General features: G+C 41.5%; 1 protein-coding gene across 1 annotated transcript in view; it reads right to left on the reverse strand.

Moving 5' to 3' along the window:
- Positions 1–10,957: 10,957 nt before the first annotated feature.
- The window catches only part of nts (neurotensin), a 6,522-nt gene continuing 1,124 nt past the window's right edge, over positions 10,958–16,355 (reverse strand). Inside the window, exon 2 of the mRNA XM_023983176.2 lies at positions 10,958–11,271. Within this exon, the coding sequence (XP_023838944.2) occupies positions 11,125–11,271 (147 nt within the window). The 3' untranslated portion in view covers positions 10,958–11,124. The remainder of the gene's footprint in view (positions 11,272–16,355) is intronic.

Consider the following 16,355-nt stretch of genomic DNA (forward strand, 5'->3'; position numbering starts at 1 on the left):
TGAAGCTAGGGTTAGGGTTGAACCAGGATGTGGACATGAAGCTAGGGCTAGGGTTGAACCAGGATGTGGACATGAAGCTAGGGTTAGGGTTGAACCAGGATGTGGACATGAAGCTAGGGTTAGGTTTAAGAGGGTTTCTGTTTATGCTGGTATCAAACCTTGGGTTGCATGGGCCTGTTGCAACTTTCTACCCTGTTTCTATACGGTACATCAGACCGGTCTGGAGAGGGTGAGAGAACATGAAAGGCTGAGAGCTCCGAGGGGTCACCCATCACAGTTCAACAACAGGACGAAGACAATTGTTGATAAAGTGCTTGGGGTACGTTTAATTTTAAAACAAATTTTATATAATAAAATCATATTAAAACACGCAAACTGGATCAATAAATTAATAGATAAATAACTAAATAAGTCAGGACATAATTGGAAATCACACCAAGGGATGAAGGGATTAAGTTCTAAAAAGATAAGTGTTATGTTAAAGTGCTTGATATAATACAATTAAATATAAAAAAGACAAAACCAGATTGAGCAAATAAATAGATCGCTTTTTATTGAACTTCCTCCTCGTGTCGGTGGCTCTTCTTGCTCTCTTAATTAGGCCCTCACTAACTCCCACTGTCAATGCTTTATCCTACTCTTTACCATTCGTACGAAGAGGAGCCAAAGTCTTAAGTTTTGCTATCCACCTGGATTCAGCTGCTCTTCTCTGGAATATGGTCCAGGAGGCTTTCATCTCCAGACCGGTGATGCAGAGGGAGGTTGTAGGGTGGTTTTGAAAGTGTTTTACCAGGTTAAGGTTGTGGTTAGGGTTAGGATAAGAAAAAGCAGTATTATGACATAGAGATATGCTTTATCCAAAGAACAAAATGTATATCAAGGTTTAATTTCTGCTGGGTAGTGGTGGTTCTCCTTATTCTGCAAACGGGACATTATTTTTTAAATTATATTATAATTAGAAAACCTTTTTTAATTGACAGGCAGCACTAGGCCTACTGGATGACAATAAACAGCTCTGACAATGCCCGTTCCCTTGTCCCTTCTGTGGTGAGTTCAGTAATGGCTTCCATACGAAGGTCTAATTACTGCCTCGGCAGGCCCCGCAACAAGGTCGCGCTTGTTATGCCATCATCCAATTCACACAATCAGATTTCGCACAAAGGGAACTAATCTCATTCCTTCACAAGCCATTCTCTTGATCTGACTGCCTGGTGCCTGTTCTACAGACAGACAGGATTTGCTGTGTCTCCCGTCCAGATGAGATGAGAGAATTACTTTCATTTAGCGAGAGAGAGAGAGAGAGCGAGAGAGAGATAGAGAGAGACTCACTGACTGAAAAGGCTCCAGCAGGCGGCTCGCATCGACAAGTCTTTAACTGTCAATCTGCATTCAGACTCTAAATTGGAGCGGAATTGAATAGGCGTACTTCGGGGCTGGATTTAGGCCAAAACAAACAACTAGAATTTAACATTACTGCTATATGCATCAGATGTTTATGAAGTATCGCCCAAGATCCGCATTATAGCTTGATTGAAATTTAAAGGCAACGTTACCGCGTTCGCGGTTACTGCATTCACGGTAAACGCTGCATATGTCGGCTCAATCGGAAATTACCTTTACATTTTTACGAGGATCTTCCGCTATACGGATTTAATCCTTAATACTGTTCTATTAATTTACATAGTGTAGCATATCATCTAGTGTGTGGTAGAGTGGTAGGGTGTTGATGGTAGGGATTAACTCTACAGGGTCAGTAAAACCCACGGAGACTGAGACAACACAAGTGTTGATAGTGTAAATCAGTGTTTCTTAAACCTGGTGGGGACCCGAAGGTGTTTTCCTCTAGCACTACACAGCTGAAACACTGCTGTAAATCCTTCAACACCAGTGTAGTGGAAGGGAACACTACCTCTGAAATAGTAGTAATAATACCTTGAGAATTAAAAACAAGTCTATAGATAATGACAATGATTACCTAGGAGCTCCCCGGTGGTGCAGCGGTCTAAGGCACTGCATCTCAGTGCTAGAGCCACCATTTTTTAAATGTATTTTATTTATTTCAACTTTATTTAACCAGGTAGGCTGGTTGAGAACAAGTTCTCATTTACAACTGCGACCTGACCAAGATAAAGTACAGCAGTTCGACACATACAACAACACAGAGTTACACATGGAATTAACAAACATACAGTCAATAATACAGTAGAAAAAGTATATATACAGTGTGTGCAAATGAGGTAAGATAAGGGAGGTAAGGCAATAAATAGGCCATGGTGGCGAAGTAATTACAATATACCAATTAAACACTGGAGTGATTGATGTGCAGAAGATGAATGTGCAAGTAGACATACTGGGGTGCAAAGGAGCAAGATAAATAAATAAATACAGTAAGGGGATGAGGTAGTTGGATAGGCTATTTACAGATGGGCTATGTACAGGTGCAGTGATCTGTGAGCTGCTCTGACAGCTGGTGCTTAAAGCTAGTGAGGGACATATGAGTCTCCAGCTTCAGTGATTTTTGCAGTTCGTTCCAGTCATTGGCAGCAGAGCACTGGAAGGAAAGGCGACCAAAGGAGGAATTGGCTTTGGGGGTGACCAGTGAGATATACCTGCTGGAGCGTGAGCTACGGGTGGGTGCTGCTGTGGTGACCAGTGAGCTGAGATAAGGCGGGACTTTACCTAGCAAAGACTTGTAGATGACCTGGAGCCAGTGGGTTTGGCGACGAGTATGAAGCGAGGGCCAGCCAACGAGAGGTCGCAGTGGTGGGTAGTATATGGGGCTTTGGTGACAAAACGGATGGCACTGTGATAGACTGCATCCAATTTGTTGAGTAGAGTGTTGGAGGCTATTTTGTAAATGACATCGCCGAAGTCGAGGATCGGTAGGATGGTCAGTTTTACGAGGGTATGTAAGCAGCATAAGTGAAGGATGCTTTGTTGCGAAATAGGAAGCCGATTCTAGATTTAATTTTGGATTGGAGATGCTTAATGTGAGTCTGGAAGGAGAGTTTACAGTCTAACCAGACACCTAGGTATTTGTAGTTGTCCACATATTTTAAGTCAGAACCGTCCAGAGTAGTGATGCTGGACGGGTGAGCAGCTGCGGGCAGCGATCTGTTGAAGAGTGTGCATTTAGTTTTACTTGCATTTAAGAGCAGTTGGAGGCCACGGAAGGAGAGTTGTATGGCATTGAAGCTCGTCTGGAGGTTAGTTAACACAGTGTCCAAAGAAGGGCCGGAAGTATACAGAATGGTGTCGTCTGCGTAGAGGTGGATCAGAGAATCACCAGCAGCAAGAGCGACATACAGGGAAGAGAGTCGGCCCGAGAATTGAACCCTGTGGCACCCCCATAGAGACTGGCACACTACAGACCCTTGTTCAATTCCAGGCTGTATCACAACCGGCTCTGATTGGGAGTCCCATAGGGCGGTGCATAATTGGCCCAGCGTCGTCCGGGTTAGGGTTTGGTTGGGGTACCTAGGATTCATTTGTTTTCTAAAATCCATTCTATTGTTATGTTACTAACTTTTTACTATAGGCTCTCAGCCTATGTTTTTCTCCCTCTCGTTCTCTGTCTCAACAACCAACCACAGCACAGACGTCAATTCAACGTCTACGCCATGTAATTTTATTGAAATAACATGGAAACAACGTTGATTCAACCAGTGTGTGCCCTGTGGGAAGGTTCAAAGTTACATTGTATAATACTGCCATCTGTTGGCATGTATGCATCCATACATACTGGACACATTTTGATTAATGGACATTTACGTGTATGTAATGTACGTATTTAATGCCGTAATATATGGACATCAATGTACATACATGAACATTAAAGATACTTGTTCCTCTGGATATTTCAAACTGTGTTCCTGTGATTTGATAGTCTACGGCTACGGCTGTGCTTTACTAATAAGAGAAGGAAAATGAGAGATCCAGTCACAGTGGTTTATGTTTGGACGGGTAATATGGAGCCGAACAGGATGGGAGAAACTGAAAGTATCTCTCTTTTGAATTGTTTTAATTGAACATGAATGCAATATGTTTTTGTTTAGTTAGCTACATCTGATTGAAGTTCTATAGATAGTGCTCCATCAAATGGCTTTGTTTGAGAGGTGATAGAATTTTTCTTACTCTCTTCCCTAAAAAATTGTTATTTTTCATTTGAAAGTTGATTGAATAAATGGATTTATCTCGCTCCCCTGGAAGCAAGGCCATGAACATTTAGGGATCATACCCTGGTGCTATTGTATAGCCTACTGTATTGTGAAATGGCGTTTTTTTTAATAGTTTTTATTGTTAAACTTTTTTATGACTACAAAACTGTATATTTTGCCTGAGATGACACTCGCTATTTCCAACATATATTATTGTCAAAATAAATAATTACACTGTGTGTGTTTCTTTAAATCCTCAGTGCCCTCTGTTGTCTGGCTGGTATACATACCTGTATGCAGCTCCACAGCAGTCTCACTCGCTGGCAACTGGATACACAAACACACACATTCTACACACACACATTGTGGTAGTGTGGATATTATATCGTACTTCTGTAATAAGAGAGGAATAATGTAATAATGTCTTGTAGGTTGTATTGTGTTATTTATGATGTAGACTGTTGTTGTGTTTTTGTTGTGATGTTCTTGTTTTAATCCTATTTTGAACCCAGGATCATAATAAATACAAAATACTACAATTACAAGTTCTGGAACGCTTCTCTCCAGCCTGGCATAGCAGAGAACACAAGCACCAGATACTCACTCAGACACAAGGAGAAACTAATAAATGAGACAAAGTTATTTCAAGATAATACTGAGATGAAAAAAATACAAAACAGTTGTTCCTACTCCGGTGTGTCACTGCTATGAAAATGTGGAGAGGGATTTCAAGATCTCAAGAGCCAATTAAACTGGCCTTAGTGTTGATGCATGGCTTGTAGTTAGGGGAGAGTGGGGTATGTTGGGCCATTTTTTACATTCAGCATCATTATGTCAAGCAAAATATTTCTAACAGATATCTACTGTGCTTTCAGAAAGTATTCACAGCCCTTGACTTTTTCCACATTTTGTTGTGTTACAGCCTGAATTTAAAAAGGATTCAACTGAGGTTTTGTGTCACTGGCCTACACACAATACCTCATAATGTCAAAGGGGAATTACGTTTATAGAAATTATTACAAATTAATTACAAATGAAATGTCTTGAGTATTCAACCCCTTTGTTATGGCAAGCCTAAATAAGTTCAGGAGTAAAAATGTGCTTAACAAGTCACATAATAAGTTGCATGGACTCAGTCTGTGTGCAATAATAGTAGATGACTAAGGTCCCTCAGTAGAGCTGTGAATTTCAAACACAGATTAAATCACAAAGACCAGGGAGGTTTTCCAATGCCTCATAAAGAAGGACATCTATAAAAACAAACAGAAAATGACAATGAATATTCCGTTGAGCATGGTGACGTTATTAATTACCCTTTGGATGGTGTTTCAATACACCCAGTCACTACAAAGATAGAGGTATCCTACCTAATTTATGAGAGGAAGGAAACTGCTCAGGGATTTCACCATAAGACCAATGGTGACTTTAAAACAGTTACAGAGTTTAATGGCTGTGATAGGAGAAAACTGAGGATGGATCAACAACATTGTAGTTACTCCAAAATACTAACCTAAATGACAAAGAAGGAAGCCTGTAGAGAATAAAAATATTTCCAAAACATGCATCCTGTTTTCGACTAGACACTAAAGTAGTTCTGCAAAAAATGTGGCAAAGCAATTAATTTGATGTCCTGAATACAAAGTGTTATGTTTGGGGCAAATCCAACTCAACAAATCCATGACTACCAATCTTCATATTTTCAACCATGGTGGTGGCTGCATCATGTTATGACTATTCTTGTCATCGGCAAGGACTAGGGAGTTTTTGGGGGATAAAAAGAAACGGAATAGACCTAAGCACAGGCAAAATCCTAGAAGAAAACTTGGTTCAGTCTGCTTTCCACTGGGAGACAAATTCACCTTTCAGCAGGACAATAACCTAAAACACAAGGCCAAATATACACTGGAGTTGCTTATCAAGACGACATTGAATGTTCTAGTGTCCTAGTTACAGTTTTGGCGTAATCTGTCTTGAAAATCTCTGGCAAGACTTAAATTGCTGTCTAGCAATGATCAACAACCAACTTGACAGAGCTTGAAGAATTTTTGAAAGAATAATGTGTAATATTGTACAATCCAGGTGTGCAAAATCCATTTTAACCTCACTTTGTAAAACAACAAAATGTGTAAAAAGTCAAGGGTATATGAATATTTTATGAAGGCACTGTACATTTATTTCAGGATGTTGTGTTTCCCTGGAAATAATCAGAATTCATGTGAACATAACAGTTTTCAAAACATAGTTGTCCAAAAAAAGGGACAGGTTAAAAATGAGCCGCCTTGGAGTGATGTTCAACGTCTATAAAATTCTGTCCCAAATTGAATATTACCACCACCAATGTTCTCTCTAAGCTGCGCGCAGGAATGCAGCTCCTCCAGGACTGCCGAGCATAAGAAATATTAGCCCACACGAGACTGAGAAGCACGAGACTGAACTTCACTCAACTTTCTAGAGTTTTCCCTGTTAGTTAACACTATCAATGTTTCCCTTTACAGTGGCAATTGTGATCAAATCAAGGAAATTTTAGCCACTTTCAATGCAACATACTGAAACAAAACAAACTATGCAAGACTTAGTATGCAAAACTAACTATGCAAGATTTTGCTGTAGGCAGAACGCATCGGAAATAGGGTTCTATTGCATTGACAGCAATGACTCAGGTCCCTACACAGACCAGTGCGCCATAACCAATCAGAGCTGCAGTAGGCCTATATGCAAATAGATCATTGCCATAAATGGATCTGTGCCATTCACTTTGAACTGGACTGTGTTAACAGCATGAGTGGTCGTGAGTATCTTGAGATCAAAGCCAGAGCTACATGTAGCGACGTGTGTACATTTGTTCATATCCTTTGCTAGTTAGTGAGTTATTAGCCCAGTTATAGATCATTTGTAGTCAGCAATGGGGGAGTGATTGCTTCCTACAAGAGCACAAAACAGATCTTTGTTTTGTCTTAAAGTGGCAGTGTTGTATTTTGAGACAGGCTTGAATGAGCTAAGTAGCCAATAGGCAGAGGATAGCCTAATTTGTCTGATTCTCTGTAATAATGGCATGGGAATAATGATGCATTTTATTTTGTAAAGTGGTTTCTTTCATCAAACAACACAACATTTTCAGTCACCTCCTTGTCTGGATAAATAGCTTATGTCAAACCCTGCATGTTTTTTTCAAAGGTGTCTTGGAATGTAGGTCTACATTGAATTCCACACATTGGCTGCTACTGTAGGGTGAAGGATAGAACAGCTATTTCCATGTTAAAATGTTATGGGATGCATTTTCTCCATTGTTTTTGATGGTAGGTCACTCTGGTAGTCATGCATTATGATCAAATTGACACAGTAGCCTACTTCATCACTCTTAAAACTAACTTTAAAGTGGGTACAGCCTCAGTGTTCACAGTAAACGGATAGTTCAAGTTGGCACTCAGCAAAACTGACATTTTTTTTAGAGGGAACATTAACCACCACCTTTTTAAAACCGATTTTTTGTGGGTTTTTATTTCACAAACACTATTCAACACAATCACAATCACTTTTTTGTATTTTAAGACTTTTAACACAAGTTTAACACCTACAGTGTAACACACCTTTCTAACACTGTACCTTTAAAAAGAAAAATGTAAACATAGGCTCAGGCCCTGCTGTAACCTCATAACCACGTGCCAATTAGTAGGCAAGTTTTCTGCGTTTCAGGCTACCAAGCCCATGAAACTGGTCCACGCTCAGATTCCATGTCATCAGAGAAGACCTTGTGTTCCTCTGCTAAACTCAGACTCCATATCGCAATCTCTTCATTCAAAGACTCAATCATGGACACTCTTACTGACAGTTGTGGCTGCTTTGTGTGATGTATTGTCGTCTCTACCTCCTTGCCCTTTGTGCTGTTGTCTGTGCCGACTAATGTTTGTACCCATGTTTTGTGCTCCTACCATGTTGTGTTGCTACCATGTTGTTGTTATGTTGTGTTGCTACCATGCTGTGTTGTCATGTGTTGTTGCCTTGCTATGTTGTTGTCTTAGGTCTCTCTTTGTGTAGTGTTGTGTTGTCTCTCTTGTCGTGATGTGTGTTTTGTCCTATATTTATATGTTATTTATTTTTAATTATTTTACATTTTTAATCCCAACCCCTGTCCCCGTGGGAGGCCTTTTGCCTTTTGGTAGGCCGTCATTGTAAATAAGAATTTGTTCTTAACTGATTTGCCTAGTTAAATGAAGGTTAAATAAAAATAAAAAATAAAAAAATTTATCAAGCTCAGACTCCATGTCATTAAATAAGACCTTGTGTTTCTCTGCTATTCTATCATAGTCTCTCTTTCACACAGGTACCTGTTCGTTTTCTTTTTGGTACATTTTGTCTTTACTGTGGGAAAGCTGATATGTTGATATGCTTTAGTTAGCCACATGACTGGTTTCACATTTTTCTCCAGTGATTTAAAAGTTAAAATAGATCTAAAACAAGTGTCATTTATATTTACTATTCCCTTATCCAGATGGATTACTCATTTAACTAACTCTTATCAATAGCTCTTATCAAGTTGTACATTTCAGTGCATGGAGAATGGTGTTGTTTTTATCAGACCTTATTCATGGTTTAGCTGTTCGGGAGTCTTATGGCTTGGGGGTAGAAGCTGTTAAGAAGACTTTTAGACCTAGACTTGATGCTCCGGTACAGCTTGCCGTGCGGGGGCAGAGAGAACAGTCTATGACTAGGATGGCTGGAGTCTTTGACAATTTTTAGAGCCTTCCTCTTACACCGCCTGGTACAGTGGCTTTTGAAAGTATTCACCCCTTTGGCATTTTTCCTATTTTGATGCCTTATAACCTGGAATTAAAATGTATTTTTTGGGGGTTTATGTCATTTGATTTACACAACATGCCTCCCACTTTGAAGATGCAAAATATTTTTTATTGTGAAACAAACAAGAAAACTTGAGCGTACTTAATAACTATTCACACCCCCAATACTTTGTAGAGCCACCTTTTGCAGCAATTACAGCTGCAAGTCTCTTGGGGTATGTCTCTATAAGGTTGGCACATCTAGCCACTGGGATTTTTGCCCATTCTTCAAAGCAAAACTAATCCAGCTCCTTCAAGTTGGATGGGTTCCGCTGGTGTACAGCAATCTTTAAGTCATACCACAGATTCTCAATTGGATTGAGGTCTGGGCTTTGAATAGGCCATTCCAAGACATTTAAATGTTTCTCCTTAAACCATTCGAGTGTTGCTTTAGCAGTATGATTAGTGTCATTGTCCTGCTGGAAGGTGCACCTCCGTCCCAGTCTCAAATCTCTGGAAGACTGAAACAGGTTTCCCTCAAGAATTTTGCTGTATTTAGCGCCATCTATCATTCCTTCAATTCAGACCAGTTTCCCAGTCCCTGCCGATGAAAAACATCCGACAGCATGATGCTGCCACCACCACGCTTCACTGTGGGGATGGTGTTCTCGGGGTGATAAGAGGTGTTGGGTTTGCGCCAGACATAGAATTTTCCTTGATGGCCAAAAAGCTAAATTTTAGTCTCATCTGACCAGAGTACCTTCTTCCATATGTTTGGGGAGTTTCCCACATGCCTTTTGGCGAACACCAAACGTGTTTGCTTCTTTTTTTCTTTAAGCAATGGCTTTTTTCTGGCCACACTTCTGTAAAGGCCAGCTCTGTGGAGTGTACGGCTTAAAGTGGTCCTATGGACGGATACTCTAATCTCCGCTGTGGAGCTTTGCAGCTCCTTCAGGGTTATCTTTGGTCTCTTTGTTGCCTCTCTCATTAATGCCCTCCATGCCTGGTCCATGAGTTTTGGTGGGCAGCCCTCTCTTGGCAGGTTTGTTGTGGTGCCATATTCTTTCCATTTTTTAATAATGGATTTAATGGTGCTCTGTGGGATGTTCAAAGTTTTGGATATTTTTTTATAACCCAACCCTGATCTGTACTTCTCCACAACTTTGTCCCTGACCTGTTTGGAGAGCTCCTTGGTCTTCATGGTGCCGTTTGCTTGGTGGTGCCCCTTGCTTAGTGGTGTTGCAGACTCTGGGGCCTTTCAGAACAGGTGTATATATACTGGGATTATGTGACAGATCATGTGACACTTAGATTGCACACAGGTGGACTTTATTTAACTAATTATGTGACTTCTGAAGGTAATTGGTTGCACCAGATCTTATTTACGGGCTTCATGTCAAAGGGGGGGAATACATATGCACGCACAACTTTTCCAATATTTTTTTGGGGGGGGAAATTTTTGAAACAAGTGATTTTTTTTCATTTCACTTCACCAATTTGGACTATTTTGTGTATGTCCATTACTTGAAATCCAAAAAAAATTAAAAATCTATTTCAATTGCTGTAATTCAACAAAATAGGAAAAATGCCAAGGGGGATGAATACTTTTGCAAGGCACTGTTTAGAGGTCCTGGATGGCAGGAAGCTTGGTCCCAGTGATGTACTGGGCCGTACACACTACCCACTGTAGTGCCTTGCGGTCGAAGCCGAGCAGTTGCCATACCAGGCAGTGATGCAACCGGTCAGGATGCTCTCGATGGTGCAGCTGTAGAACCTTTTGAGGATCTGAGGATCCATGCCAAATCTTTTCAGTCTCCTGATGTTTGCTATTATAAACAGCTAGAGTTCTGAAAAAACACTGTCACGTCTTAGTGGTTTTGAAATATGTATTGTTTAATCACATTGGAAAGAAAACACATGGAGTGAACAAATATAGTAAATATAAAGTCTCTCAAAAGATACACATTTGCTTACTGCTTTTGTTTGCTTTTATTTCAAATGGTCCTCTCTTTTTGGAGCAGGATTGGGCCTAGAATGTGAGTAGAGACCTATAGTGACAGACACAGGTTTGAGATATCATCTGTATGGACAAAACACTGCGGAAACATCAGTAATAACAGTACAACAGAGAGCACGTATGGTCACATATCCACAGAATGTATAGAGTCTTTCTTTCTCCTCCCGGGGGTGGATCAGTAGAATGTACCCCGCTTCAAGATGTACGGCCTCCGAGCTTTGGTGTTTTTCACTTGCCTCCTAAAAATATACGGTGATTTCCTTTTGAGCGGGTTGTCACTGTTTTGATCGGCGTCTAGGTACTCTTGAGAGTTGTCAAGGAGCTGTAAAGAAAAACAGAATAATCAAATCAAATATTATTTGTCACATGTACCGAATACAACAGGTACAACACCTTACAGTGAAATGCTTACATCCAAGCCCTTAACCAACAATGCAGTCTTAAGTAAAAAAAAATAGATAAGTGAAAAATAAGAATAAAAATAATTAAAGAGCAGCAGTAAAATAACAGTAGCGAGGCTATATACAGGGGGTACCGGTACAGAGTCAATGTGCGGGGGCACCGGTTAGTCGAGGTAATTGAAGTAATATGTACATATACACTACCGTTCAAAAGTTTGGGGTCACTTAGAAATGTCCTAGTTTTTGAAAGAAAAGCACATTTTTGTCCATTAAAATAACATCAAAATGATCAGAAATACAGTGTAGACATTGTTATTGTTGTAAATTACTACTGCAGCTGGAAACTGCAGATTTTCTATGGAATATCTACATAGGCGCACAGAGGCCCATTATCAGCAACCATCACTCCTGTGTTCCAATGGCACATTGTGTTAGCTAATCCAAGTTTATCATTTTAAAAGGCTAGTTGATCCTTAGAAAACCCTTTTGTAATTATGTTATCACAGTTGAAAACTGTTGTTCTGATTAAATAAGCAATAAAACTGGCCTTCTTTAGATTAGTTGCGTATCTGGAGCATCAGCATTTGTGGGTTCAATTACAGGCTCAAAATGGCCAGAAACAAAGCACTTTCTTTTGAAACTTGTCTATTCTTCTTCTGAGAAATGAAGGCTATTCCATGTGAGAAATTGCCAAGAAACTGAAGATCTCGTACAACGCTGTGTACTACTCCCTTCACAGAACAGCGCAAACTGTCTCTAACCAGAATAGAAATAGGAGTGGGAGGCCCCGGTGCACAACTGAGCAAGAGGACAAGTACATTAGAGTGTCTAGTTTGAGAAACAGACGCCTCACAAGTCCTCAACAAGTCCTCAACTGTCAAAGACTCCAGCCACCGTAGTCATAGACTGTTCTCTCTGCTACAGCACAGCAAGCGGTACTGGAGTGCCAAGTCTAGGTCCTCAACTGGCAGTTTCATTAAATAGTACCCGCAAAACACCAGTCTCAACGTCAACAGTGAAGAGGTGACTCTGTGATGCTGGCCTTCTAGGCAGAGTTGCAAAGAAAAAGCCATATCTCAGACTGGCCAATAAAAAGAAAAGATTAAGATGGGCAAAAGAACACAGACACTGGACAGAGGAACTCTGCCTAGAAGGCCAGCATCCCGGAGTCACCTCTTCACTGTTGACGTTGAGACTGGTGTTTTGCGGGTACTATTTAATGAAACTGACAGTTATTATTATTATAACTGCGCTCCAAGTGATGAACTGGGCTGTACTCCCTACCCTCTGTAGTGCCTTACGGTCGGAGACCGGGCAGTTGCCATACCAGACGTGATGCAACCGGTCAGGATGGTGCAGCTGTAGAACTTTTTGAGGATCTGAGGACCCATGCCAAATCTTTTCAGTCTCCTGAGGGGGAATAGGCTTTGTAATGAGCCACTGTTGGTGCATAAGGCCATGAAAACACAAATTACACCCATGTTCCCCTGTATAGTGCATTACTTTTGACAAGGCCCATAGAGTTCTGGTCAAAAGTATTGCACTTTAAAGAATAGGGTGCCATTTGGAGCGCAGTTATAATAATAATAATTTTGACACCAGATAATGGTTGGTTTGTACCTACTCTATGCAGCTGTGGTTCAAACAAGGGTTTAGTGTATTTTCTTCCATGCATGAGAAAACAGGTAATCTGTACAGTCAGGCTGAAGAGACCTCGATCATGATGTGTGAGGAGATGTGGAGTTGATAGTGTGCACATCAATGTGATGGAAAAGCTGACAGTGTGCACATCAACGTGATGGAGAAGCTGACAGTGTGCACATCAATGTGATGGAGAAGCTGACAGTGTGCACATCAACGTGATGGAGAAGCTTGAGAAAAGAGACGAGGAGAAGGATAGGCGTTTAACGAGGGGTGTTCAGCGCTGTGCAGGGCCCAGGGATGGATGCTCATCGTGGGTATTTAGCGCTGTGCAGGGCCCAGAGATAGATGCTCATCGTGGGTATTTAGCGCTGTGCAGGGCCCAGAGATAGATGCTCGATGAGTCATGCATCTCTGGGCCCGTGCTTCGACGCTACAGTTACTCACGATGTAGCTATGCGTTATACCCTTCTGGACTGCTACAGCAGCAAGAAATACCGTCACGGTATGAGATCATACCCGTGGACGTCCCCTGCACTACGGCTAAGTATCCCCACGGGATGAGCATTCTGATTCTGGGCCCTGCACAGCGCTAAAGTATAGCCGCACCGGAATCAGATATCTAAGGTCTCTGGGCCCTGCATGCAGGCTCAAAATAACGCGTCACGCAATGAGCATGCGTAGTCCTTGGCCCTGCCAGTGCTAAATCCGCGTCACGAGAGCAATGCTATCTCTGGGCCCTGCAACAGAGCGCTAAATTAGCCCACGATAGTGCATGACTGAATCTCTCGGGCGCCTCGAGCACACTTTCTTAATAGTCGACGCACGGATGCTAGCATCGCAGTTGGCCCTGGGCCGCTGCGGATGGTCACGCGGGCTAGGAACCACCTCTCGTTAAACCGCTATTCTTTCATTCCTCTGGTCGCGTATTTTCTACAATAGCTTCTCCAGTCATATCACGTGTGAGTGTGCACGAGCTGTCCAGCCTCTCCAAGTCACATTTGCGGTAGCACACTGGTCACTCTTCCATCACGTTGGATGTGCACACTGTCAGCTTCTCCATCACATTGATCGTGCACCTAGCTTCTCACAGTTGATGTGCACACTGTCACTATCATCACACTACCGCCACATTCCTCACACATCATGATGCGAGGTCTCTTCAGCCTGACTGTACAGATTACCTGTTTTCTCATGCATGGAAAAAATAGTTACACTAAACCCTTGTTTGAACCACAGCGTGCATAGAGTAGGTACAAACCCAACCATTAATCTGGTGTCAAAATTAATTATTATTATAGACTGCGCTCCAAATTGGCACCCTATTCTTTAAAGTGCGAATAACTTTTGACGAAGAACTCTATGGGCCTTGTCAAAAAGTAATGCACTATACAGGGGACATGGGTGGTAATATTGTGTGTTTCATGGCCTTTATGCACCAACAGTGGCTCATTACATGAAGGCCTATTCCCCTCAGGAGACTGAAATGATTTGGCATGGGTCCTCAGATCCTCAAAAAGTTCTACCAAGCTGCACCATCCTGACCGGTTGCATCACGTCTGGTGTATGGCAACTGCCCGGTCTCCGACCGTAAGGCACTACAGAGGGTAGGGAGTAAGCAGCCCAGGTTTCATCAACTTTGGAGTCGCAGTTATACAATAATATAACTGTCAAGTTTCGATGTAAGATATACCGCAAACACCAGTCCTCAACGTCAACAGTGAGACGGTGACTCGGGAGGCTTGGCCTTCTAGTCAGAGTTCTGTCAGGTGTCTTGTTCTTTTGCCCATCTTTAATCTTTCTTTTATTGGCCAGTCTAGATATGGCTTTTCTTTGCAACTCTGCCTAGAAGGCCAGCATACACAGAGTCACCTCTCACTGTTGACGTTGAAGACTGGTGTTTTGCGGGTACTATTTAATGAAACTGCCAGTTGAGGACCTAGACTTGGCACTCCAGTACCGCTTGCTGTGCTGTAAGCAGAGAGAAAGTCTATGGACTAGGCGTTGGCTGGAGTCTTATTTGAGTGGGACATGTTGAGGACTTGTGAGGCGTCTGTGTTCTCAAACTAGACACTCTAATGTACCTTGTCCTCTTGCTCAGTTGTGCACCGGGGCCTCGCCACTCCATTTCTATTCTGGTTAGAGGAAGTTTGCGCTGTTCTGTGAAGGGAGTAGTACACAGCGTTGTACGAGATCTTCAGTTTCTTTGGCATTTCTCACATGGAATAGGCCTTCATTTCTCAGAAAGAAGGAATAGAGCAGTTTCAAAAGAGAAGTGCTGTTGTTTTCTGGCCATTTTGAGCCTGTAATTGAACCCACAAATGCTGAGTGCCAGATAACGCAACTAATCTAAAGAAGGCCAGTTTTATTGCTATTTAATCAGAACAACAGTTTTTCAACTGTGAATCATAATTAACAAAAGGGTTTTCTAAGGAACTAAACTAGCCTTTTAAAATGAATAAACTTGAATTAGGCTAACACAGTATGTGCCATTGGAACACAGGAGTGATGGTTGCTGATAATGGGGCCTCTGTGTCGCCGCTATGTAGATAATCCATAGAAAATCTGCAGTTTCCAGCTGCAGTAGTGTAATTTACAACAATAAATGTCTACACTGTATTTCGATCATTTTGATTGTTTTTTAATGGACAAAAATGTGCTTTTTTCAAAAACTGAGCAATTTCTAAGTGACCCAAACTTTTGAACGTAGTAGGATATGTACATATTACTTCAATTACTCAGCTAACCGGTGCCCCCGCACATTGACTCTGTACCGGTACCCCTGTATATGAGCCTCGCTACTGTTATTTTATGCGTGCTCTTTAATTATTTTTTTATTCTTATTTTCACTTATCTATTTTTTTTACTTAAGACTGCAGTTGTTGGTTAAGGGCTTGGATGTAAGCATTTCACTGTAAGGTGTTGTACCTGTTGTATTCGGTACATGTGACAAATAATATTTGATTTGATTATTCCTGTTTTTTCTTTACAGCTCCTTGACAATCTCAAGAGTAACCTTAGAACGCCGATCAAAACAGTGGACAACCCGCTCAAAAGGAAATCACGTATAATTTTTAGGAGAGCAAGTGAAAAACACCAAAAGCTCGGGGCCGTACATCGTTGAAGCGGGGTACATTCTAACTGATCCAGCCGCCAGAGGGAGGGAGAAAGAAAGACTCTATACATTCTGTGGATATGTGACCCATCGACGTGCTCTCTGCTGTTGTAGCTGTATTAGCTGATGTTTCCGCAGTGTTTTGTCCTAACAGATGATATTCTCAAACCTGTGTCTGTCACTATAGGTCTCTACTCACATTCTAGGCCCAATCCTGCTCCAAAAAGAGAGGACCATTGAAATAGCAAC

The sequence above is a fragment of the Salvelinus sp. IW2-2015 genome, linkage group LG4q.1:29 (assembly GCF_002910315.2).
Source record: "Salvelinus sp. IW2-2015 linkage group LG4q.1:29, ASM291031v2, whole genome shotgun sequence".
NCBI classification, from domain to species: domain Eukaryota; kingdom Metazoa; phylum Chordata; class Actinopteri; order Salmoniformes; family Salmonidae; genus Salvelinus; species Salvelinus sp. IW2-2015.